Source organism: Pseudorasbora parva, chromosome 15 (genome assembly GCF_024679245.1).
Source record: "Pseudorasbora parva isolate DD20220531a chromosome 15, ASM2467924v1, whole genome shotgun sequence".
Lineage (NCBI taxonomy): Eukaryota > Metazoa > Chordata > Actinopteri > Cypriniformes > Gobionidae > Pseudorasbora > Pseudorasbora parva.
Window position 1 is genome coordinate 30,136,796 of NC_090186.1, and position 25,443 is coordinate 30,162,238.

A 25,443-nucleotide genomic window follows, 5' to 3' on the forward strand; every position below is an offset into this window, starting at 1 on the left:
GTAGTAAATATTGTAGGCTATTCTTCTCGATGGCACGTTTTATCTTTTTCTTTTCTCCACAATGTAAACCACATAATGTATACTTAATAAGCCCCTATAACAGCATTGTTCCTTATAGAAAACATTTTCTTGTGTATTTTTTTTTTTAAATAAAAAAAAAAAACTCACAAGGGGGTGGGTTGGGGGGTTACTTTACTTAATTTAGCTGCTTTTCTTTTCAAATCATTTACTTTACTTTACTTAACGTTTACTTAATTCGAGAACTAACATCATTACTTTTGATCTTTTGAACTGATGTGAACAAACCACGCGAATGCAACGTCTCTTCGTCTGATTTTTAAAATTGTAGCCTATTATTTTTGGATAAATAATATCGATAGGTGTATAGGCCTACTGTATTTTATGTATTAGGCTAAAGAGCTTTGTGAAGAAAGAAAAAAACTTAAATATTTAATACATTTCTCCGCAGACTCGGTCAATCTTATGAGAGGTAACAAAAAAGGAAATTGCCGTTAACAAGTGCACTCTGTTTTGGAGGGGACACATGCGTGCGAGTATCCCTCGAGGACTGGGAGAATCACAACTGTACCTCTTTGAGAGCGTGCGCGATGACATCTTGACCTTAACAGCATGCCGTGTTGTGGTCGCCGCCAGCAGACACCCATATTTTAGGTTTAATTATGAACATTCCCACGGTAGCTCGGGACCATATGGGAGCCCTAAATCTCGGTCTAAACGTGGCGAACGGGGGCGTATCTAATCGCAATTAGTGATTGTCATGTCCTCCTTTAAACGGTGTTCTCAGTGCAACTGAAAAGAAATTAGGATTTTTGACAGGTGAATGACTGCATATTCAAATGTGCGTTTTCCAGGACCTTGGGTGCCAGACTTTGAAAAACAGTGTGACAGAAGACTCATACTGCATATCTCTGGGGGCATCACCAGCAAACTCTGGGCCACAAGTGATTATTACATCAGTCTTATGACTTATATATATTATATTATATTATACGTAAAGAGCATTATTCATTTAAAAAAGTAGGCTACATGCATTGTGAACAAATCTGATTTGACTTTATCTTCCCCCCCAACCACTATCTATGTGTTTATACGTGTGTATGTGTGTGTGTGTGTGTGTGTGTGTGTGTGTGTCTTAGGGGTGGGGTGGTCTGCTCGTAGTAATCTGCTTAACTCGCCCTAATCCTGTCATTCATAGATAGTCTTTACACAAACATAACCAACATCATGGTTGCCCCGGCTGCTTGCTTTCACTTTTTGTGCTTGTGACTCTCCTCTCAATAACAGTCAATGAAAATCTCTGACAAAGAACCATCTGATTGTGTATCTAGTTGTTGGCTTGACAGAATCAGTATGCAACTGCTTACTTAGCCCTTAAAGTGGAGAGGGACAGCAACACCATCTCTTATCCTTAACCACTCCTGTAACAGCATGTTGGAGATGTTGCAAAAGACTTTTCTGCGGTAGCACTTTGTTCTGAGAGAAACCCATGTGTATCTCAGTGATGCAGCAAACCAGAAAACAGATATCTGCTAGCCGGAGGCCACTCTGAGCTGTCCCTGACTTGCATAAAGAAACTATTCAAGAATGTTTATAATGCGAACGGGTACTAAAATATTTTAATATTCTATAGCGAATTAATGCATGTTTTGGAAAGAAAATAGCATTTAAAGCAGAAGTAAATTGATTTTAAGCATAAAAACTAAAGCAATGAGAACAAATGTTTCCTTTTTTTATTCTTGCTTCATCAAGACAAATTTCCTTTCCAAAAAGTCATTCACTAATTAAAACAGTCCTAAGAAAAAAAGCATTTTGAGGTTTATATCTCGTGTAGATCATAATGTTAGAGTGCTGTGAGAATATCTATAAGACTCACTCGAGCATATCTGTTTATGATAGACATATATGTCTGTTCTACTGTTTTGTATTTAGATGTACAAATCTTTTTTTTTTAGCAGAGGACATCCGCTGCTTTGTTTAGTATTATTCTGTTATCTATATTTTTTGCCATTTAAAGTTTCCTGTTGACACGATTCTTTATTTTTTATGTTCATTGTTCATTGATCGCTAACAATCAGATACCTGCTAGCTTGTCTAGAATTTAGAGAGTTAACTTGCGCCCTATTTTCTTGGTCAATTACTACATTTACATTACATGAGTTTAAGGTTGAATGCAATTTCATAACTGTCCTTGCAACTTTTTGTACAGTATTGTTCGTACAGATCGATTTGGAAAGGCTCTTTCAAGAGAGTATATAAACATTTCATCCCATAGAAAATATGACATACTTATAATCATCATCATCATCTTAATCATTTTTCTTTTCTTTTCACGTATAATTAAATGACCCCTATGTTTTACTTTTTGATAAACATAATGGATTCACTTACACAGATGTTTTAAAATTAAAGAGAGCACTTTTCCGATTTAATTAAATTATATATATATTTTATGTTCCATGTGTAAGCCATTGCAGTATTCATTTCATCCCACACCTTACATGAGGCTAGACCGTCACACATACATGCTCCACATGCCTGTATATAGTATTTTCCTATTACACTGCATACATTTCCAAAATAATCATAATAAAAGTAGTAATAAAGGCCGAACACAACCTCGCCCTGTCTAACTGGCAGGTCGATGGACGCTTTCTGACAAATCTATTTGGGGCAAATTGTCAGTGAGAAACTTCCGCCTGAGCTGGCCCGGACAAAACTGGCTGTTGGACGGACTAAATCCTACTGCAGGAGGGTCGGGACAATGGGCTCTGAATGTGTTGATGTGCTGGCAGTGGCTTGGGCCTGACAATGGCCGGATTAATTGGTCCCTTGGCTGACTGATTTGAGATGGCTTCACTCGGGTCCTCTCCATGGGGAGCCCCATTGTCCTTCTCCTGATTCCCACTTTTCACAAACTCCAAACAAAAGTCAATTTCTTTCTCAAGGGGGTTTGGGAGAAGAGGAGAAATATCGAGACCTCGTGGTTCGGCTTCGCGAGAGGTGACTTTAAAAGAGAGCTCCTTTCTCCCCTCATCGTCTAAGTTTTTAAATGGATGACTTAACTCATTCCGTTTCCCTTTCTGCCTGCCCTCCCTCTCTTTAAGGCCCAGAGCTCCTCCTGAGACTTAGAGGTGTTATCGTCAGCGGGACGGGAGAGAGGTTGTCGGTCTGTATGTGGAGAGAAGCCTATAGGCACCTGTTGAGAGTGCTGGCAGCTCCGAGCCGAGGAGCTCGTTCTCATTAATATTAAAACATCAGAGATGCCATCATGTTGCTGCGCTGAAATTGGTCTGATGTTGTCCCCCCCGACCCGGCTCCCTGGGGACCGACTCTGCGCTTCCACAGTCACTCATGAAGGGCACCCCCATACCCTCTCTCGCTGCCTGTCTCTTTTTTCGGTCCTCTCATTATCATTCTGTTTTTTTGAAAAGCCTCGTTAACAAATTATGACAGCTGGCTAAAGGAGCTTTCACCGTTCACACCATTTTGGCAAACAGTTCAGGGGCACGAAATGACAAACTTTATTCTGCTGTGAAATCAACTTTCTTTTATTTGTTTACTTGTCTCTTCAGGTGACGGCTCATCAATGGCATATTTCACAGAAATAATCTGCCTGCCAAAGCCCATCACATCATTTGATGGCTTTTATGTGATAAGGACAATGTGGTGCTGAGCATTGATCTCTTTTACATTTTGTGCTTTTAGTTTCCATATTTGCAGTAACTGAAGGAATTTGTTAAATTTTGATAATTATACTTGTATGTTCTCTCCTAAATTAATTCCTTTAATTATGTTAATTGTATTAATAAATAACAATACATTAAATAATATCATATATTTTTAAATTGTTTAAATGTGTATATATAGATATATATCTCATATCTCATATATTTTTAAATTGTTTATATATATATATATATATATATATATATATATATATATATATATATATATATATATATATATATATATATATATATATAGTTGATTTAACTTAAAAAAAGTAAGTTACCTGGTTGCCTTAATTTTGAGTTCATTGAAATGAAAATTTTGAGTTAATGCAATAAAGAATATTGGTTCAGTAAATAGAAACTTATTATTATTATTATTATTATTATTATTATTATTATTATTATTATTATTATTATTATTATTATTATTAAAATACATTACATTAGTTATCTAAGTTGATTTGACAAAGAATAAAAATGAAAATAACATAAAAATATTATACATTTATAAATAAAATATAAATACATTTTTGACAGTTTTTGACACACACACACACACACACACACACACACACACACACACACACACACACACACACACACACACACACACACACACACACACTTAATATTAAATCTTAAATTTTAGTAAATGTAAAAAGTATTAAATGTATTATAAATGTATTATAAATTGTAACAATATTAATTTTAATTCATTTGTCAAGGTTACTAATGCATCTTTTCTGTTAAGTTGACTGCTGTCATCTATTGAATTAATAGAGAAGAAAAATAATTCAGATGAAAAATCAGATACAAAAAAAATTAATTATTAAATGTAATTAAATATTGATGATTATTATCTATTATAGTCACCTTTTCTTTGAATTTTATTTGTTCATGCCCACCATTTTTAGAAATTTAGCTGATGTCAACAACTATAATTAAGTTAAAATCGATCTAATATTAATTAAAATATTTATTATTGGATTGTATATGAGCATTTTTTTAAATTTTACACATGTACATTTTGGATCTTTGGGCCACTATATGTATTTTATTAACTTAACAGTAAAGGTCACAGAGAGCTCAAAGAGCTTGCCGGACATGAATGATGTCATGATGCTGAAGCTGGCCTTAGTGACTGTGGGAAGATCACACCCCACTTATTACACTTCATTTTTTGGGATCAGACAGCGGGTGTAGAGGGAGGGGAGGTGAGACGATATCGGAGCGGGGCGGGGTGGAGGGGGGAGGTTATTAGGTGTAACTGATGGATTCATTGCTTTCTCAAAGAGTGATTTGTGTTGTTCATCCGTTCATGTTTTACAATCAGCATTATCTTTATTAAGCTCCTCGGGGGCGATTAAAGATATTCGTGTGTTGCGTTTATGTAAATGATATCCGCCTCCGATATTTATCGCACCCCCTCCCCCACATTACTATTCCCATTGTAGGTCGCCTAATTGAAGGAGATAATAAGGCTATAGGCCAAATACGTTCACATTTCAAACTTGGAATTTCCAGTCTTCCTAGTGAGAAACGTAATCATACAGTTGCCAGACAGACCAGAAAGGTTTTTCCCCCCAAACTCGGACTTTCTCAAAAGGTTCAAACACAAATGGTACACAGAAGACTGGCCCTTGCCCCTCACTCCTTAGACCCCAAACTATCATTCATAACCTTTCTGCGTTGCTCCAAAAAGGAAAAGAGGAGAGGAGAGAGGGAGGGGAGAGGAGGACTGTGGGGAGGACCATGAACGCTTATTTAAAAAGACTTCCTTTATTGGACCATGTGCAGGCAGTTCACTCACAAAGGCCTTAAATAGGATATTTTCTGTTCCCTATAGTTGCTTTCCCTTTTAAGTGCCGAGGCAAAAAAAGTAAGTTTACAACTCCTCTCACAATGAAGCTCTTCACTCCCAGGTTGCTGAGACCCGGGCTGACCTGGGAAAGTTAATTAGGAGGCCAACAATGAGCGAGCCCGAGCAAAATACCTCGCCTCTCCTCCAGCCAAAGATGTCATCCATTAATTAGGCAAATCTTTAAGGTGGGCTTATTGAATTTACAGAAAGGCCGCAGTTTGGGCGGGCCGCGTTTTTTGATCAGGCCCTCGCCCCAAACAATGCCTTCTCCTGGTTAAGTAAAAAGGGAGGGGATTGGTGGAAGCAGAGGAGGAAGAGAAAAAGAAGGAGGGGAAAAAAGGAGAGGGAGAGAAAGAAACGTATGGCTTGCAGAGGCTCAATGGGAATAAGGATGGGGAGATTCACAGGGGTTTGGGGGCATGCTTCAGCGATGATGTCATGCAAAGGCAACCTGGGGGCTTGGGAAGAGTGGAGGGGAGGGGGGGGGGCACTCAAAGTTAACATGGCTGCATCTGGGCCAAAGCCTTCTCTCTAAAGGACCGAAACGCTATGCACCCCTGCTGATCAGAGCCGGCTTTCACCTAGCATCTGCGGTCCACCACGGGTGGATTTGCTTCAATGTATTACCATGATCAATTAATGACCGGCTGTGAACTGTAAATGCTTTTCATTTCAGATCAATATTAGTATCGGTATTATTTATTGTCATACTCCAGGACAACTGTTGGCACAGCAGTCCATCACATTTGACTTGTTTGTGAACTACAATCATTTCATCTAGTCGCCTCTAACAAGGGCTTCCGCACAGGTTGCTCTGTTTACAGTTATCATCACATCGTGAAATTGAAAAAGATAAAAAAAAAAAAAATGTTTTCTGATTTGTTTCCCAGTTGAAATAATTAAACTGGGAAACATTACTTCTGATGTATTGATTAACTTCATAAAAACGTAATTTTTACAAAAAAAGTAAATTATCTTACCATATACGTATTTAAAAAAAATAATAAAGTTTAACATTGCATTATTTCCAATTTTACAGTAAAATACTGTCAAAGTTATGTAACCAGTGTAAAACAAAACATTTAATTTTAATACATTTAAATTTGTAGTTAAAAAAAAGTAAACTGATCTCCAGAAGTCCCTGACTGGCACATATTATATTTATGTTTTTTGTTACATTTTCTCTTATTTTTAGCTTATGTTTATTGATCTTGTGTGCTACCCTGATGGTGTTTTGTCTTTGGGTTGCAAAATTAGATAATTGTCTAGATAAGTCTGTGGCATTAATTGGCTTTTATAAGTCACGTGACCTCAAAAATCTCACTGACTAACATTACTCGTCAAATTTTTCTAGTAAGTACTGCCGTCTTCACATAAAGCCAAGCTGCTCTTTTTATTTGATTATGACTTATTTGAATATAGAAGCAGAGCTTCATATTGGATTGTGTATTGTGGGATTTGGTCTGTGTGTGGAGATCCAGCTCTTTAGGAATTTCATTGATGCTGGAATTCCAGGCTTTTCAAACTGAGCCCTGGTGTGGTAAAAGCTAATACTGACACTTGTACGCAGACAAGCAGTAGAGTAGTGTGTATAAAGCTTGGTCGGGGGAGGCTGGGTATCTTTCTGTCCTCCTCTTTGACATGACCAGTCTTTGTGAGAGAAAAAAAAAACCTTCCCTTGAAGGCCATATCCCTCCTCTCATAGTTCATGCTGCTTTAAGGGCACTGACTGGGCTGAGCACTACCTCCCTAAAATACACCCTCCCCCTGGTCGTCCTAATCGGAGGGGTGGATCTATGTGTTTTGTTGCTTGTCAAAAACAATCACTCTTCGGGCCATTACAGTTGCTGCACGTCCTCCTTTAATTGGTGTAACGCACGGAGGAATGAAAGCGAGGGCGGCCCACAAAAGCCGACCAGTGAATGAGAACCGACTCGCACTGAACTGCTCTTCAGGGCAAAAAAAGTTCAGAGTTGGCAGCTAACAAGGAGTTGTAGGGGGGTCTTTCATTTAGCGATATCACTGGTGAAACTGTCAACCACCAACCTCAAAAATGTATTTGCATCATGTTAGATAAAAGTTAATGTTTTGTTTTAGTCATGGTAAAAATAAAAAAATAAAAACCAAGATAAATTGTTCAAACATTGCAGGGCTATATCTAAATTGGCTCTTAAAGGCACACAAAGTAATTTTTGCCTCTTTTAAAAAGTTTTACATAAAGAAGAGGATCATTTTTAAATACATATATTCATCTTATATTTATGTTTTAAATCATGTAAATGTCAGTAGCCTAATGAAAGTGGCTTTATAACACACAAAGCAGGTCTCCTAATGGAGGCAGCCATTTTGAGATCACATGACCAATTCAATACCACACACTTCTTTATCCTCCATTATTGGACACATTTTTATTGCAGATAATACAATTGCAACAAGGCAATACAAAATTATTGGACACTTTCATTTTTATATACACTTTTAAAAAAAATTGGGCACAAATATACTGTATTCATTTAACGTAACTTTCTGTATTTATTTTTTTACAGGTGTTTTACCTGTATTTAGAATTTTGAACTTCATTGCATTCTATGTTAGGGTTAACGGAAATGTCCTTAAAATTACTGAATAATGTCCAGAAAATAAGCTGCCAGTACTGTTTCTGTTATTTTACGGATTTAAAAGAATGGCAGACTTTTGCTTTTTGGTGCACCCAGGCCTGTAGGTGTCAGTATAAGTCCTAGATGCAACAAAAAACAACAGAGTGAATTTTTAAAACATTCTGTTAAAATGTCAATGCTGTTTAAGTCCACTTAGTAAACTCTAAACTGTTTTAATTAACTATTTTTCCCCAGAGAAAGCTCACTCTAACCGCCCCCTTCTCCTTCGTTGCTTGGCCTGTGCTGGAGGTTGTCAGTAGAGTTTTATATCCAGTTCGCTGGAGCTGAAAGAAGTCAGCATCGTGTCTTGTTATGAAACAAGACGTTCTTGCCTCCCGCTCCGGGTGAACGAGTCCTGGGGTGACTTGCGTGGAGCGATGGCCTCGCCGTGGCGCTCCACAGAGGCGACCAACAGTGAGGAAGTCAATGCGCCATTGTGTATCGAGCTCGTCGGCTACATGTTTGGTAATTATCCCGCCTGTTTGTCGGAGACTTGGATCTGTGAGCCAAGCGGGTCGACAGTAGAGCACAACACCATCAACAAAGATTAACTTCTTCTGACATGTCTAGTTGAGGGAGACAAGCTCAAAAGGTCATTGATTAGTGCTACCAATAAGTTTTGAAACAGCAATTTAGTACATTTTTAATCGTAAAAAAATGAAAAATCTTTCCCACAGTGTTTTCCTTGGGTGCATAACATATCACAATTGCTATGTGCTATTGGAGAAGACACGTATTATTTAGAGTAAGTTTAGCAAATGTGGGTCACCTAATCATTATTAAGTGGATGTATCAACAATCTCAGCAGACATAAAAAATTTCACCAACAAATTTGCTCTAAAATACAAATAATCTATATAACACTGCCAAATTATATATATATATATATATATATATATATATATATATATATATATATATATATATATATATATATATATATATATATATATATATATATATACACACACACACACACACACACTCACAACTCAACTACTTGTTACCACAAATATCAATTCAGCCAATCACATGGCAGCAACTCAAAGCATTAAGGCATGAATACGTTCAAGACAATCTGCTGGTGTTCGAACTGTGAACAAAAAAGGTGATTTAAGTGACTTTGAATGTGGCATGGTTGTTGGTGCCAGACAGTCCAGCCTGAATATTGGCCTGAGTGCTGGTCTTCTGGGTTGGTCCAAAAAAGAGAAAATATCAAGTGAGCGGTAGTTCATGAAAATGCCTTGTTGATGTCAGAGGTCCGAGGAGAATGGCCAGACTGGTTTGAGCTGAAAGAAAGCCAGTAACTCAACCACTTGTTACAACCGAGGTCTGCAGAGCATCTCAGACCTTTGAAGCAGACCACCGGGTGCCACTCCTGTCATTTAAGAACATGAAACTGAGGCAATTCCCACAAGCTCATCAAAATTGGACAATAGAAGGTCTAATGAGTCGCATTTTCTGCTATGATATTCTATAGGGTCAGAATTTGGTGTAAACAACATGAAAGCATGGATCCATCCTGCCTGGTATCTTGAATAAATAGTATGGGGGATATTTTCTTGGCACACTTTGGACCACTTACTACCAAATTAGCATCGTTTAAATGTCATAGCCTACCTGAGTATTGTTGCTGGCCATGTCAATGTCTTTATGACCACAGTGTACCAATCTTCTGATCTAGGATAACCATGTCACAAAGCACAAGTAATCTCAAACTGGTTTCCTGAACGTGACAATGAGTTCACTATAGCCTCCACAGTTACCAGATCTCAATCTCGCAGAGCATCTTTCGTATCATGGAGCTGCAGCCGACAAATCTGCAGCAACTTGCGATGCTATCATGTAAATACGCACTCTAAATAATTTTTTGTATCGGCTCATAATCATAGGGGAACCACTTATCACTTATTCATTCTATTTTTAAAGGTGCTCTACTGCACCAATGTCAAATGGTGCTATGTAGAACCCATAAGAGGTGCCATATTGCATTTTATTTCTTCAACAAAACGGTGCTAAACACCACCGGTGAAGAATCGCTGAAGAACCAAGCACTAAGCTTTGAAGCTATACAGCACTTAAAGTGGTTCCTATATGCCAAAGTCCAAACTGATCTATAGCTGATGGATCAGCTTGGACTGTTGGGAATGAGATTGAGATTGACCTTGGAGGTCAGTGACAAATCATGTTCCACTTTCACCGCCAAGCTGTTATGAGTTGGTTTTATTTACAGCTGGGACATAGACCTATACATCTATAAAATAAAATAAAAAATTGTAGGTATTATTATTATTAAAATTATAGGTAATAATTTTTTTTGTTTTGTTTAAAAAAAAAAATGCTATACAGATTTTAAGTTATTTTGTAGACTTGAAGTAAACACATATTATAGAAAGATGGTGATACACAGGGCAACTTTTTGAGCAATGTTGCAGTCAACGGGCAACCAGGCCCATGACAATCTGGATCTAGCTATATTTTACTTTATAACATGATACATATGGATATTTTCACACCCCGGAGCCATGTGGATTACTTTTATAATGGATGGATGCACTTTTTTGCTTCAAATTTTGGGCTGCCATTTACTGCCACTATTGCTTAGAAGAGCCTGGACATTTTTTTAAATACAAATCTGATTTTATTCGTTTGAAAGAAGAATGTAATGTGCACATGAATTGAGTAAATCATGGGGTAATTTTCTTTTTTGGGTGAACTCTCCCTTTAAGACAAGCCCATATGTACCACTTGAAAGAAAAAAACTGAATTGCAGTGCCTATAAAGGTATGTTGACATGGGTATATTGAAATGATATTAAATGTTGTGATAAATGTATGTTTGAGAGGGTTGTGATTCATGACCACTACAAACAACAACAACAATAAAAGTTTGTATCACTTATCCATCTCAGATCTAGCCTATCAAAACTTCATTTTATACTTTAAATTGAGCAACTGCATTTGCCTTGCATTTGCATATTTTCTAAATTTTTGGACTGCCATTAGCATGCGAAGTGATGTCCTGATATTCAGGTTTTAACGAGAAAGTTAGTTGTAATTAATTAGGGTGCAGGACTCTCTATAAGCTATTTAGAGTCGTCCGTTCATTGAACATTGAGAGCGCGTTTCTCCAATCCAAGGGCTTTTCTCCTGCCTAGCTCTTCTCAGTTCACACTGCCTCTCAGAGGGCAGAATAGCCCAAGCCTTGATCCTCGTCAGTTGTCATCCCCAGTTCGGGCCACTTTGGCCGCAGCTAGTGGGGAAGTCAGGCCTAATCCCTGGAAGGAATCAGGGCAAAAGAAAAGCAACAATAACCAAGTCAACCGTAAAAAATGAAAGCGAAATCTCTATTATCAGCCCCAACATTTCCCAGCGAAGCAGTGAAATCAGGCTGGTTTGTCATTCGAGTCAGACACCCGGGGGAGAATCGGGGGTCGCTTTGGGTTGGTAGACTCACACGACGTTTAGAGAGCAATATTTCGGCGAAAGGGGCCTCGCATTTGCAAAATCCCCTCACATCCCGCCATAAGCATTAAATGCAGTCTGACTTTATGTTGTATAGGCAACGCAAAACAAGAAAAGAGGCACAGTTCTCGCATAAAAGAACGCGGTTTTGGGGGATTAGGGACGGCCCAAAGGATGGAGAATAACTTCTGCATAACTTTGCAGCTCCTCTCTCCAGGTTCAGACCGCGCAGTCTTTAGTTAACCCTTAACTGGTCTCATATGGGCTAACTGGACCTTAATGTAGGCCTATTTAATTTGTTTATTCACATTAAATTATATTTAGCCTATATATTTATTAAAAAGACAAATGCAAAAATAATAATAATAGGCCTACCTAATAGCTACATTTTATTTTTATATATTTTATTTTTATTTTTTGACGAGATAAACGATAAATAAACTTTTTTTTTTTTAATCTGGAAAATGTTTTAGGAATTGAAAGTACAAAATTGATCGGGTTAATGTCAGCACGATCGCAGGCACAGTTTCCCAAATGATTTTGACCTGTGAAATCAATGTCTCTTGTAGTTTCCTGAAAACCTGTTTTCGTTTTAAAAATTCATTAGGACAATCCTAGAGCAACGCACTTTTATAATTTTCCAAATTTAAGCCAAGTTCTCCAAGTTCTCATCCCTTTGCTTAAGAGCCCTCCAGTCGATGAAGATGCTTCACTAAGGCAGCCTAATTAGTGATTTTTGTCCTCGCTCAATTGCCTCTGTCTCCGTTGTGCATTCAAATGAAGTCCTTAATGCACATGGCAATTGTAGGCCTACCTGTATAAAAACCTGATTAGTTTCCTACCGATCAATAATCGTATTTTTTTTTTTTTTTTTTTACAGGGCATTAAACAAATAGGCCTATATGGGGTTATGTTCAGTCGTCCTTATCTCTGTATGATTTTGTATACACCGCTCTCAGCTTGCAAAAATCAGCTGCCTGGGTGACTTGGATCATCCAATTTAAGCTATCACAATAACAGTGCTGCAGTGGTAGAGAGCTAATGCCACAATCCACGACATAAAACCTGCGAATTTACCCTCAGACATCAGCTCACGCAGTAGAATAGCCCTTAATGCGAGGCATTCTGAGTCCCCCATTTCCATCAGGCTCTCATGACTGCAGAATTGCCGTGGACTGCAAGTTATCAAGAGGCACTAATTTCACATTAAAGACCATTGACTGCAGTGGCTTGATTCGAGGGTTTGCGACAATTAACACAATCAGAATCGGAGCCCAGATCGTTTACCTTGACTCCGTAATTATTTTTTTGGCCGAGCGCGCGCTAACATATTCGCAAAATTGCACGCGGTGTCAAAAACCGAGGAGAGAGAGGATGCAGCGCGTAGGCTATAAACCCACTGTCTCCAAACACACACAGAATAAAATAATGAAATAGCTAATAATCATTTAAAAAATAGGCTAGCCTACTATTAGGGTAGGCCTAATCCAGATTTTCATACAGCTAGTTGTTTGTGTTTTATATCTATACCTGTCCTGGACATTTTAAAATTCACATGACCTAGAATTAAATAGCAGACTAGGCTACAGGCAATTAAGTCGGCATGATCAAAAAACCGACGAAAAGTCTGCGGCTACATTTCTGTATTTCCAATTCTAACTTATAAACTGCACCACATATTTTAATAACTGACAATTCACCACGTTATTAACAATCAAGGCTAAATATCCTACAGACCTAAATAAAAGGTAGCCTACACATTTATATTTCACAAATGTGATACTGAACACACACACACACACACACACACACACACACACACACACACACACACACACACACACACACACACACACACACACACACACACACACACATGTTGGTCTATGTGGTTTACAGGGACTTTCCATAGGCGTAATGGTTTTTATACTGTACAAACCTTATTTTCTATCCCCTTACACTGCCCCTGCCCCTAAACCTACCCATCACAGGAAACATTCTGCATTTTTACTTTCTCAAAAAAACATCATTTAGTATGTTTTTAAGGCCATTTGAATTATGAGGACATTTGATATGTCCTCATAAACCACATTTATAGTGTAATACCAGTGTAATACCCATGTAGTTATACAAATTTGTGTCCTCATAAACCACATAAACAGGCTCACACACACACACACACACACACACACACACACACACACACACACACACACACACACACACACACACACACACACACACACACACACACACACACACACACACACACACACACACACACACACACACACACACAAATATATTTTAAAGAATGTGGTATGTTGTGACAACCGTTTCATTAGCCTATCAATTTTTAAAATAGCCAATCTTCTCATGTTTCAACAGAAGAATGAAACTCATAGCCTACATGTTTGGAACAACTTGAGGGAGAGTATTTATAACATTTTAATTTTTGTATGAACTATCCCTTTAAGGAAGTCACTGACATGTATCAAGTAATTTAGCTCTTTCTTCAATGTGAGATGAAGCAGTAACTGTGAAATGTGACTCTAAATTAAAGCGAATAGTTGAATTAAAATAATGACTTGAATAGAAACAAAACAACTGGAAATTGCTGAAACTTTCCACTTTCAACCTCACCTGTCATTTAAAATCCCGTCCATCGCGAGATTACCCTAGTCATGTGATCGAACCTACGAAAGGAGAAAACAGGAAGCTGTGCAGATCTGGCGAAACAACAGCGTTGTATTCGGACTCCAGAAAGATATGGATTTGTTAACGAAATGTACATGTGTGGTATCATGTTTATTTGCAGGATGGGCAATAACATTCATTACAGTTGCAAACTGCTCGGTTTATCCATCGGAAATGACTGTCGATGGTGCAATAAAGCTTCCATCACAGGCAAACGGTTTGGGATTCTTCTACTCTCTGAGTCTTTCATCTACGTTTCCAGAGGACTTGGAAATGGACGAGTATTGTATTAAACTGCTTCATATCTACGGTCAACGCTACGTGACTTACGCGAACTGCCTTGTGTCTTATGCACGACCTGTCAAAGTCTGTCAGAACTGTTACACTTACTTCAACAGTCTAAATGAAACGTACATGAATATATCATCTGACCAAGTAAGTGCTCATTACATGTTTAATTTACTCTTAATATCCATCTATAACACTGCCTATAAATGGTTTTGAAGGTTGTTTGAATTCCAACCCGCTGGTCACATGCACTCGTGTCTCGTGATTGTGTTCAGTGTGTTTCAGCAAGCCTGACTCACACTGACTGGAATATTTTAGTGAGCTTAAAGAGCTATCTTAAAATAACTAAAGTCCATTTGAATAGTTACCTTTTCAACTGTACTTTTTAAACTGAACAAATAGCATATACCGTTTATATTTTTATTAACACGTATGCTGGTTTGTGGGTATTTTGTCACTGTACACACGGTGTTATTATAAAATCAGTTATGGACTGCAGATGTTAAAAGTTATTGCTTAACTTGTGTGATTATGTGTTGTTCTCATAGCCGGGTCCTGGAAACGTCAGTTGCCATGACAGCCTGATGCGTTCTGATAGGTTGATGCTTCTCTTTACCCTCTTCAACAATTTAGATGAGATCTGGGGATCAGCAGCATGCGAGCGTAAGTAACATAACCTGAAACCTTGTAGGTTCAATTGAAACTGGCATTAGACTGGATCCTTCCCTTAAGCATTTCTTTCATTTTCACTTTAAACCGAACGTTGTACTTCTCGCCCTCTTGCAATAAGAAGAAGTTGTGTCAGGTTTTGAGTAACATTATGAATTGTTTTATTTATTCAAAGTTATGATGATTTTTAAAATCCAAATATTTGTTCCTCAGAATGTCTGACTGAAGATCACGAGGCTCTCTCCAATGATACTGTGTACTTCATGGCCACTCTGAATCATTCACTATCCTGCTTTGAGCAATATCAGGTAATATCGAATGGCTCATTTAGATCAAGACCATCTCAGTTAAAACATCCTTGTTTTTGATAATATCCTGTTTTCTAAACAGAGGAACCACTCTGAACTGTGCAAAGACTGCAAAGCCTCATACAAAAGGTTGAACGAGCTCTATGGTAAAATGGAGAAAAACCAAACACTCTGCATTGATATAGAAGACGCAGTAAGTACAGACTAATATACATAAAACCTGTTATTTGACTAAAACAGTCCAGAAGTTATTACCAAAATTAAACAGTTAGTTCACCCTAAAATTAAAATTCTGTTATTAAGCGTAACCCTAAGACTTCTGTTCATCTTCAGAAAATCTTTTTGCAATCTTTTTTGCTGTAAATTTTCATAAAGAGATCGTAAAATTAATCCATATGAATTGAAGGGGTTAGTCCACATTTTCCAAAGAGACTCGATTGCTTTATATTATGAACCGACTGAATTTGAGCTTTCATTTACATTTAAACATTGGTCAGCAAATGCAAACAGAAGCTCATCGGTATATATGCTTGGCTCGCACAAACAAACCTCATTGATTCTCGCACGTATAGCAAACATGCTCGAGCTTCTAATTATCATAACTGATGTGTTAGTTGATGAATGTTTATATGTTAATAAAAACCTACATTTAATCTGTTCATTTTATAAAGCGGCAGTGGACTAAATTTGGACTAACCGCTCAATTCATGTGGATTATTTTTACGATCTCTTTATGAACTTTTTGAAGCGGCAAAGTGGTAGTTATATAGCTGTCAAAGGAGGGACAGAAATCTCTCCCAATTTCATCAATTTTATCTTCATTTTTGTTTCCGAAGATCTTCCGAAGTCTTACGGGTTTAGATGGATGGCGAGTAATTAAAGGTGCACCGTGTAACTATGCCCTCTAGACATAGTTTGAAGACGGCAAGTTTTAGCGCAGATTCTTGGGACATGTGGGCTTCACCTCACAGCCAGTGGAAAAGAACCGGGATAGGGTTGGGGCAGAAATCATGTTCATGGATATGATTATTATTAACGTTACTGTAGTATGAAGCAGAACAGGACTGGGTGTTGTGGGAGCTGAGCAAGGCCGCTGGAGTGATTGTTGATAAGGTGAACCCAACACACGCCTCATGAGAAGCAGGACTTTTATTATGTCACAGTCACCGGTGCCATTTCCGCTTTTCCGGTCATGCATATGAGGTAACGCAGCTCTGTTTGGCATATTAGATACATCTGAGTGTGTTGAAATTATTACGTTATTCTATGCGTTCGCTCAGCGGCTGCTATGACACTTGTTGCTCACAGTCAAGCATTTCTGCAAAATAAAAACCGGAAACCGAGGTTGATGCAGATATGACGCAATTGACAGGCGACTCCTTTACACGTCCTGGTTCATTGGTTAAAATATAAATTTTCTAATGATTTACAAATAGTTGGGATATTGTAAGTACTCAATTGAACCAAATATATAACACTGCCCCAGTGGTTTTTGGATATTTTACTGATTTTTTAAATTTATTTTTTACATAATGCACCTTTAATAACAAAATTATCAATTATTTGGGTGAACTATACCTTTAAAGGTAGGGTAATTTCTTTATATGTCAATACATAATTAAAATCTAAGTACGCTGAAAAAGAGAGTATAAAAATCGAGTGACTCTAGACTTTTTAATCTGCAATAAACACCGCTCATTATTTTCGTATGGGACGAAACAAGTGATTGGCTTGGGTGACTGTCACTCTCTCTCGCTACCCTGGCTACCACCGCTTTTGGTACAGGATCTGCCCACATGCGCGCAGAGAAAAATAATGGCAGAGAAAGAGCATTCAAAATTCACAGTGCCGGGATTTGCAGGCAGCGAAGGCAAACAATGCAAAAAAAGGAAGACAGTACAAGAAAAGGCAATGCAAAAAAAGTCTTTGGATAAACAAAGAAATCAAACGCGAGTAAATATCGCCGTCGCTTTCCAACGATGACGAGAACTAAGGGACCTCAAGGGGCTGAAAAGCAACTCCTTGATGGCTGTATTTCTGCTGGACAGGTAATCTGTCATTTTGATTATACATTTTTTTGGTTTATGTTTTCATGAAGCATGTATCACTAGCACATGTAGCTGCCTAATATAGCTAACATAACATTACTTAGCATAAAGTTACAATGTTATACGCTTATCGAGCCATTAGTAGAGATGAATAATACTCAATATGCTTAGCTCAAGTTGATCGCTGTCGTGTTGAATTTCGCAAAATGTTACTTTAGATAACAAAATGCATGTGTAAAAGCTAGTACACCACATCCAGGAACTTTTTTTAGAATTAAGTTAGCTTTAGCTACTACCCACTGTCTAAATTCTTTTACCATGTTGTAATACGGTTCGTAGATAGGAAGGAAGGAGGCGGGAACCGGCAAACGTTCAACAAACTTTTATTCAAAATAAATAAACAAAACGAAAGTAAAACCGCGGGCAGCCCCTCACGGACGACTGCCCGCACACACACAAAATAAAACGTGGGCAGCCCCTCACGGACGACTGCCCACAAACACATAATAACACGTAAAACAAAACTAAACATAAACTCCAGGCCTGGTCCTCTCGTCTTCCGCAACCCTTGCTCCTCCTTTTATGCTCCCGTCACATGGCCGCGAGACGAGACCGGTGTGCCATGCAGCGGGCACTCGTCAACACTAATCACCGGCCCGCTCTCGCGGTCCCTCGCCCCGCTGCCTGTCACACCACACATGTTCACCGGGAACTTTACCTGCACGTTTATTTCCGACTTTGATTTGTTTTTTATGTTCTCTACCTATGTTTACTGATGTTTTTATCAATGCTACCCGTTTTTAGCTTTGCCTTATAAATATAACTAGCTCGTTACCAAATCAAACAAATTAATAAACTTTACCGGTATCGGTATTCTAGCTTGATAGTGAGTCCTTAAAGAGTTATTTGTTTATATTCATACTGACAAAGTTTGATTTTTTTTTTTTTTATTACATGTGATTCTGACATGATATGACTACATGCACTCTGCTTGTCTCGGGTAAATAATGCATCTTCCAGCTGAGCGGTCAGCGTAGAGCGTTTCATGTATTTTGGGGGGCGTGACTTTGGAAAGAGCCCAGAAGGGAGAAGGTGGAGTGAATGGAAATAATGAGCTGTCTTTAAAACAGTCGTGAGAGGTCTACAGACACTCCATTTTATTACACTCCAAGTATTTTTATACTTACATTTTAATTATGCATCGATATATAAAGAAAGTTTAAACAAATTTGGAAAAAAGGTTTTTAACCAATTCTTACCTACCCTACCTTTTAAGTTTTTCATGTGGAAGTTTGGGAGAATTGTAAAACAGCACCCTCTATAGCCCTACATTTTGTACAAACTAAAATCTTGAATACATACACTGCTTTTGTACCGATTTTTGCCCCTATTTGCAGTCAATGCTAGTTGAATCTGCAGATATTAGGAAGTTTACTTTTTTCACAGAAAATCCTGTATTTTGTGATAGGCATAGACTCCACATGTTTGATATTTTGAGCTGATTTTAGAATACATATTGCTTTAATTTGTCACGCCACTCCTAGCAATGAAGTTCATGTTTCTGTAGCTGTCCCAAATCAGAGGCTGCATCCTTCAAAGGACTTCAAATTACAGTGCTCCATGTAAACGCACCGACAGTAAAAAAAAAAAAAAAAATTGCGCTACATGGCACTTTAAAAACCGGATAGTTTATTTATAGTTCGATTACGGATATTTCACGTCATCTTCGAATGCATATTCGAATATCGAATAAAAAGTGACAGCCCTTGTCCGTCACTGGCTTGGAGGAACAGTCGCGTGCAGTCCTACATCACCGGACTAATTTGCCTAATCTTCTCGGAACTTTATCGCGGTCGAAACGCAGACAGCTGCAGGTCTGGGGGGGAGAAAAGTTCCTGTAAAAAAGTTCCTGGTACAAATTGTTCCGGGTAATTTTGGTGGAAACGGGGCTATAGTCACTGCGTAGCCTACATTGTGACTAACGTTATATAAACATGCAATATCGTTGACGGAAAAAGATGAGTCTAAAATGTAGTTTAAAAAATAAAAACTTGAACAAAAACCACTGGTTTTGTCGGGAGTTAAAGAAGAGCGTTCATGCTTGCGGTTGCCAGATTTCCGTAATTTGAATCCTTCAATCAGTTTTTCTGTGAAAAGAACCCGTATACTATCCGGTGTTTTACCTAAACATGAACAATCTGGCAACCATATGAACGCGAGCTCTCTCTCCCGCGTGGATGATCTGAAAACACCAATATACAAGTAATCTGCATTTTAGCAATCTCCATTTGAGATGTTCTGCTTAAAGTGTCATTCAGTCGGTCTGTGTTGTGTCAGGACGGTCAGGACTCATGAGCCGCTTCGCTGAACAGCTAAAGTGCTGTCTGCTGTGAGCTGCTGAAATAAGCCAATTAGTGCAGAGCTCAACATTAATATTCATTACTCTTCCAAATAAGGCAAAAACATCCTAGGGACAATATCTAGGGTTGTAAATGGGTTGTAAATGAGGGTAAATACCCTCTATGTAGATATCAGATAACAATTTAACATATTGTTTCAACTCATTCTAGGGCACCTTTAATATTGTTAGATATTCAAGTAAATTGAAACCCAATACTTGCGTAATCTGTAATCTATAAAAAGTGTAATCTGACATTTTCGCTCAACAGTCGTCACCATTGCAATGAATCTTAGGATAGCCTAAGCTGCAAAGGATCCACTTGTTCTTTGACCCAGGAAATATAGAACATTCGAAAAAGACTTTCTAACTGGGACAGCATCCATCACGCCACTGTGGCGTGTTTGGCCCTTGAATGCAGACTTCGAAGGATGCATCCTCTAAATTGGGATGCAGAAAATCTGGTGGTGTATGTCCATTTTTCCTCTGTACTAAAGAATGAACAAAAGTCGCCTCACGGCCTCTTCTGCGCCAAAAAAGATCTTTGCCTGATGAAGATCTTAGGGTCAAAATGTTGTACCGTGCACCTGCCTAAAGTTCGTTCCACACCCGTAAGACCTCCGTTCATCTTCAGAACACAGTTTAAGATATTTTATATTTAGACCGAGAGCGTATCCAAGCGTATGCACACTATACTGTCCATGTCCAGAAAGGGAATAAAAACATCATCAAAGTAGTCCATATGTGACATCAGTTGGTTAATTAGAATCTCTTGAAGCATCGAAAATACATTTTGGTCCAAAAATAACAAACTACGACTTTATTTATCATTGTCTTTTCTTCCTTGTTTGTGTTCAATCCTCAAATAAAGATTCAAATGTTTATGAATCAGTGAATCGATCAATGATTCGGATCGCCAGTGTCACGTGATTTCAGCAGTTTGGCATCCGTTCCGAATCATTGAACGATTCACTGATTCACAACCGTTTGAATCTTTATTTGATGTTTGAACACAAACAAGGAGGATAAGACAATGCTGAATAAAGTCGTAGTTTTTGTTATTTTTGGACCAAAATGTTTTTTCGATGCTCCAAGAGATTCTAATCAACCAACTGATGTCACATATGGACTACTTTGATGATGTTTTTATTCCCTTTCTGGACATGGACAGTAAAGTGTGCTGGTCTTACGGGTGTGGAACGACGTTAGGGTGAGTCATTAATGACATCAATTTCATTTTTTGGTGAACTAACCATTTAATGGTAGATAAAGATGAAGCTATTAGATACTATGAAACTGATTACCTCGCTTACTTCTTAGATGAACATTACACGGCGGTTGTGGAGTAAAAACTATGGTTGCTTGTTGCCTCGGGAAGAGACGGTGCCTGTCATCGCAGTGTCCAGCTTCATGCTCTTCCTCCCCATCATCTTCTACTTAAGCAGCTTCCTGCACTCGGAACAAAAGAAACGCAAGCTCATACACCGTGAGTAACTTGCCTAGCTGTGCAAATTGTCTCTGCAGAAGGTTCAAGGAAAAGGACAGAGGTGTTCAACAGTGTTAACTGTGCATGCTTAGGTTTCATGGTCAATTACTTTTAGACAGTACTTGTCTCAAGACATAGATCATAAACACTACTAGTTTTAGAATCTTTCAAAGTGTGTAGAACACAAACCGCCTTCTTAATGCTCTAAGCAAAGTCTCTGACTTCAAGGTTAAACTGTGCATTGGATATTCTGCTTCATCTCCTGCCAGTCTGGTTTAATCTATTCCTTCATCTTGATCCACAGCCAATAGAGCCAAGTCCAGCAGCACCCTAATGAATATCCAAGACAAATTCAGCTGAGATGAGGCACAGAAGAGAGGCCACTGAATCTTTGGTTAACCTCTCCCGCCAAACCAACAGGGACTTTTATCATGGATGGATGGGGTTCTTGTATTCTCCTGGGCTTCAAGCAGATCCTGGATCAAAGACTGTGATGTTTTCCAGCTGCTGTGATCATATTCTCTTATTCTATTTAAGTCAGTTTTTTTTGTTGCACTATTTGTGATTTGCACTAATGATTTAAATACAGCAGGTTTTTTTTTTTTTTGCTTGGCTGTTAAAAAGAGGTAATTCTACTGCTTTTCAGAGAGGATCAGTGAGCATTTCAATAAATACAAAGAATGCTGATATTAAATTATTGTATTTAAGGTATGAAAGAGATGTGATCCTGAGAAGAGAGAGCTTTATCTTTTAGATGAAACTGGTTATGCTGCATTTTTCTGCACTAAGAGAGCATGTTACATTTTATACTCTATTTTCCTAGGTAGTAACGGACACACACAACATGGCAATGGTACTACTTCTGGAAGCACTCCATGTGCATTAGAGAAAGGTCTTGTAACAAATACTTTAATCAGGGTCAAAGGTGTATGCAGTGAGTAGAGGAGATAAGTAAAGGATGGAAGAGGCATGAAGCCTTTTAGATGGTCCATGTGCTTGTTTGCTTTGCTTTTTATTTTACAATGGAGTTGCTATGGTCTTCATCTCATTGTATGGTCACATACTGTCATTTAAATGTTTGATGAACAAAGGACGACTAATTATTCTTAAAGAGATAGGCATGAAAAACGTTGGAATAATAATGATGTATCAGAGGAATATTTTATTTCCTCAGCGTACAGTATTATATGATGTAAAGTGTAAGTTATAAAAACCATTTGCATACCTTTTGCAGTTGTGAAATAATTTTCAATCCACTGGTTTTCACATACCTCTATTAAAATATGTTAATTGTGCTCAACGCCTAAAGCCTTTCCTGGTGGGATTGACAGACTCGTTGTTTTCATGGTTACATGGACTTGGATTGCAAAGCGCCTGTTTCCTCAGTCATTAGCAGCTAATCTAAATGTAGGATAAAGTTACTTGGCCGAATAATCATAACACATCCGTTTAAGCTGCATTGGCTTTTTGGTCTTATGGAGCCGAGCCATTGCCTATCACATTGCCCCTTTAAGCGCCTTTTGCTTGATTTGTCCAATCATATGATCGTACAGGAAGATGTGGGGAAAAATAGCCTTTTCATACGCGGCTCATGAGTGCAATGTCTTACAAGAATGACAGCTTTCATCCCGGCAATGCTATTATCCGTTAAGCATTGGTGAAAGTCATTACTCCTGACCTGACTGCCAAATGTAGCAAGCAGGCGAATTTTACGGCCACGTGTTCGACAAACTGACGCAAAAGCTGAAATACTTTTTGAGATGTATGACCCCGAGCATTACTTTCCCTGACAAGAACCCTAGAGAGGTTGAGGGGAAACTGGTGGAGAATATGAGATTATCCCTCATCACGTTTTGCCCCAATAAGAATCAGAGCAGTGACTTTGGACCTTAAGCAATGAGGCCGTTAAGAAATAACCCTAAGCCTGAAACTCACCAGGGGCTTTGAAATCCAACAAACCTTGAATGTAGTTGTGGCATTTTGTTTCAAATTTGCCATTAGGATTTTGGATGGCCTGTCATTTATATAAAAATCATTCTTGTCTGTTGACGATTGCTTTGAATTCAGATACTAACAAAGTTTTATATTTTCACTTTTTGTAAAGCTGTAATTTGATGTTGAATAATAAAAAGACAACTCATTAATATTAATTTTTTTGTATATGTTTTATTTTCCTTACACCCCTCTGGCTTTTTTCCAGAAATGCCCTGGCTTTAAGGGCATTGTATTTAATTTTTTTCGTAATTTGATTCCATATCAATTACCCTCTGCCTTTTAATAATATAAAATTGTTTCAATATTGCTTGAAATTTGTTTGGGAAAAAAAAGAGGACAACTGGGATAAAATACTGCAAAACATAATTTATAGTTATTACAGGTAATGTATTACATTAGAACAAAGAAATTGCAAAGCATGTTTGTGATCATCAACTAGCTGATAAAACCCTAGTAGAGTAATATAATAATATATAACATCTAATATCTGGGACATTAAATATTGTGGATTCATCACAAAATGGTTTATCAAATTTGTATCTCTGGTTCCTTATATATATATATATATATATATATATATATATATATATATATATATATATATATATATATATATATATATATATATATATATATATATATATATATATATATATATATCTGCTAAGTCATCCATCACACATAATATTCTTATTTTGTTCAACGTTGGTAGTTATGCAAACCTTTTAAAGCTGTCAGTTAGTAAATTAGCTAAAGTTGAATATGGTGCTTTGTTGAAGAAAATAGCTTTATAATTAGAGAACTCTCACTTAAGAGCCAGCATGTGTTGCAGAATGAAAGGGGCCATTATGACCTCATAAGGGTCAAAGTCTGAAGATCATGGGATTATGGTATTATGATAGATTATAGAATCACTTCATCACAGTGTTCACTTAGCTCCGCTGATGGCTACAGAGCTCTCCATTCCAGCCTCCATTTGCCACCGATCATTCTTAAATGCTTCGTCCCCATTACAAAGGTCATATGAGAGGTCAGCTGGAAGAGACACGGCAGATGCTCATTGGTGTGTCAGAAACCTAAGGTGGATGACTTCTGTTCCCCGTAGCTTCTTTTAATAAGACAATGGGATCACAGTCTGCAAGGCTTACACAGACCCATGGGGTCTGGCAGAATAAGAGCTTTTGAATAAGGGACTATGGCATAAGGGCAGAAACATCTGACCCTGTTGGGCACCCCTGCCCACTCAGCTCTAGCGGTACAGTGCGTCGCCCATCAGCTGGATAAGACGGCTATATAGCCTCTTGAGGAAAACAATAGACACGATTTCAGGGAGGAAATAGGTGGCCACCGTGGTTTTTCATATTCATCAGTGACAAGCTGCATTCAAGACCATTTCTAAAATGGATTTGGCATCTGAATAGCTCAGTACAACATAACAGAAAGCACAGGATAAAATAAATAAACTGTTCCACTCATAAGCCCATATATTCATATCCAGTAGGCCTGTTACGCACTGAAGATATATATTTTTTACTCTCTGTCTGCCAATGATAATGTTTGTTTAGGCTAATCCTTAATTTCGTATTCATACTGAACTTCGTCTAAGTAAGCAAATAGTCCATTAAAATGTACAGTATAGGCGAGTATGTTTAGTTTTACAACATCATAGTAATATTGATACATTTTTACCCGGCCAGTGACACCATTTCTGTACCAGTCAGTCAGAATCAAGTATTCCAGAGATTTTTTATTTTATTATGAAAATTATGTTTAGGGCCAAATTTTAGATTCAAATGATTAGCCTACGAATACACTGGGAC

The 25,443-nt window shown here is 37.9% G+C and overlaps 1 protein-coding gene across 1 annotated transcript; it reads left to right on the forward strand.

Moving 5' to 3' along the window:
* Window positions 1-14,411: 14,411 nt before the first annotated feature.
* On the forward strand, window positions 14,412-23,778 carry ostm1 (osteoclastogenesis associated transmembrane protein 1). The gene is made up of 6 exons (XM_067417657.1): window positions 14,412-14,866; window positions 15,268-15,382; window positions 15,602-15,696; window positions 15,779-15,889; window positions 21,463-21,628; window positions 21,933-23,778. The coding sequence occupies exons 1-6, from the start codon at window positions 14,504-14,506 to the stop codon at window positions 21,986-21,988; spliced, it is 906 nt and encodes a 301-aa protein (XP_067273758.1). The 5' UTR covers window positions 14,412-14,503; the 3' UTR covers window positions 21,989-23,778.
* Window positions 23,779-25,443: the final 1,665 nt, after the last annotated feature.

What these genes read in the sequence shown, in the direction of transcription:
- ostm1 (XM_067417657.1), top strand. Translation starts at nt 14,504, where the DNA reads ATGGATTTGTTAACGAAATGTACATGTGTGGTATCATGTTTATTTGCA. An exon ending in TGAATATATCATCTGACCAA is followed by an intron (nt 14,867 to 15,267) that starts GTAAGTGCTCAT and finishes TTGTTCTCATAG; the next exon opens with CCGGGTCCTGGAAACGTCAG. An exon ending in GGGATCAGCAGCATGCGAGC is followed by an intron (nt 15,383 to 15,601) that starts GTAAGTAACATA and finishes TTTGTTCCTCAG; the next exon opens with AATGTCTGACTGAAGATCAC.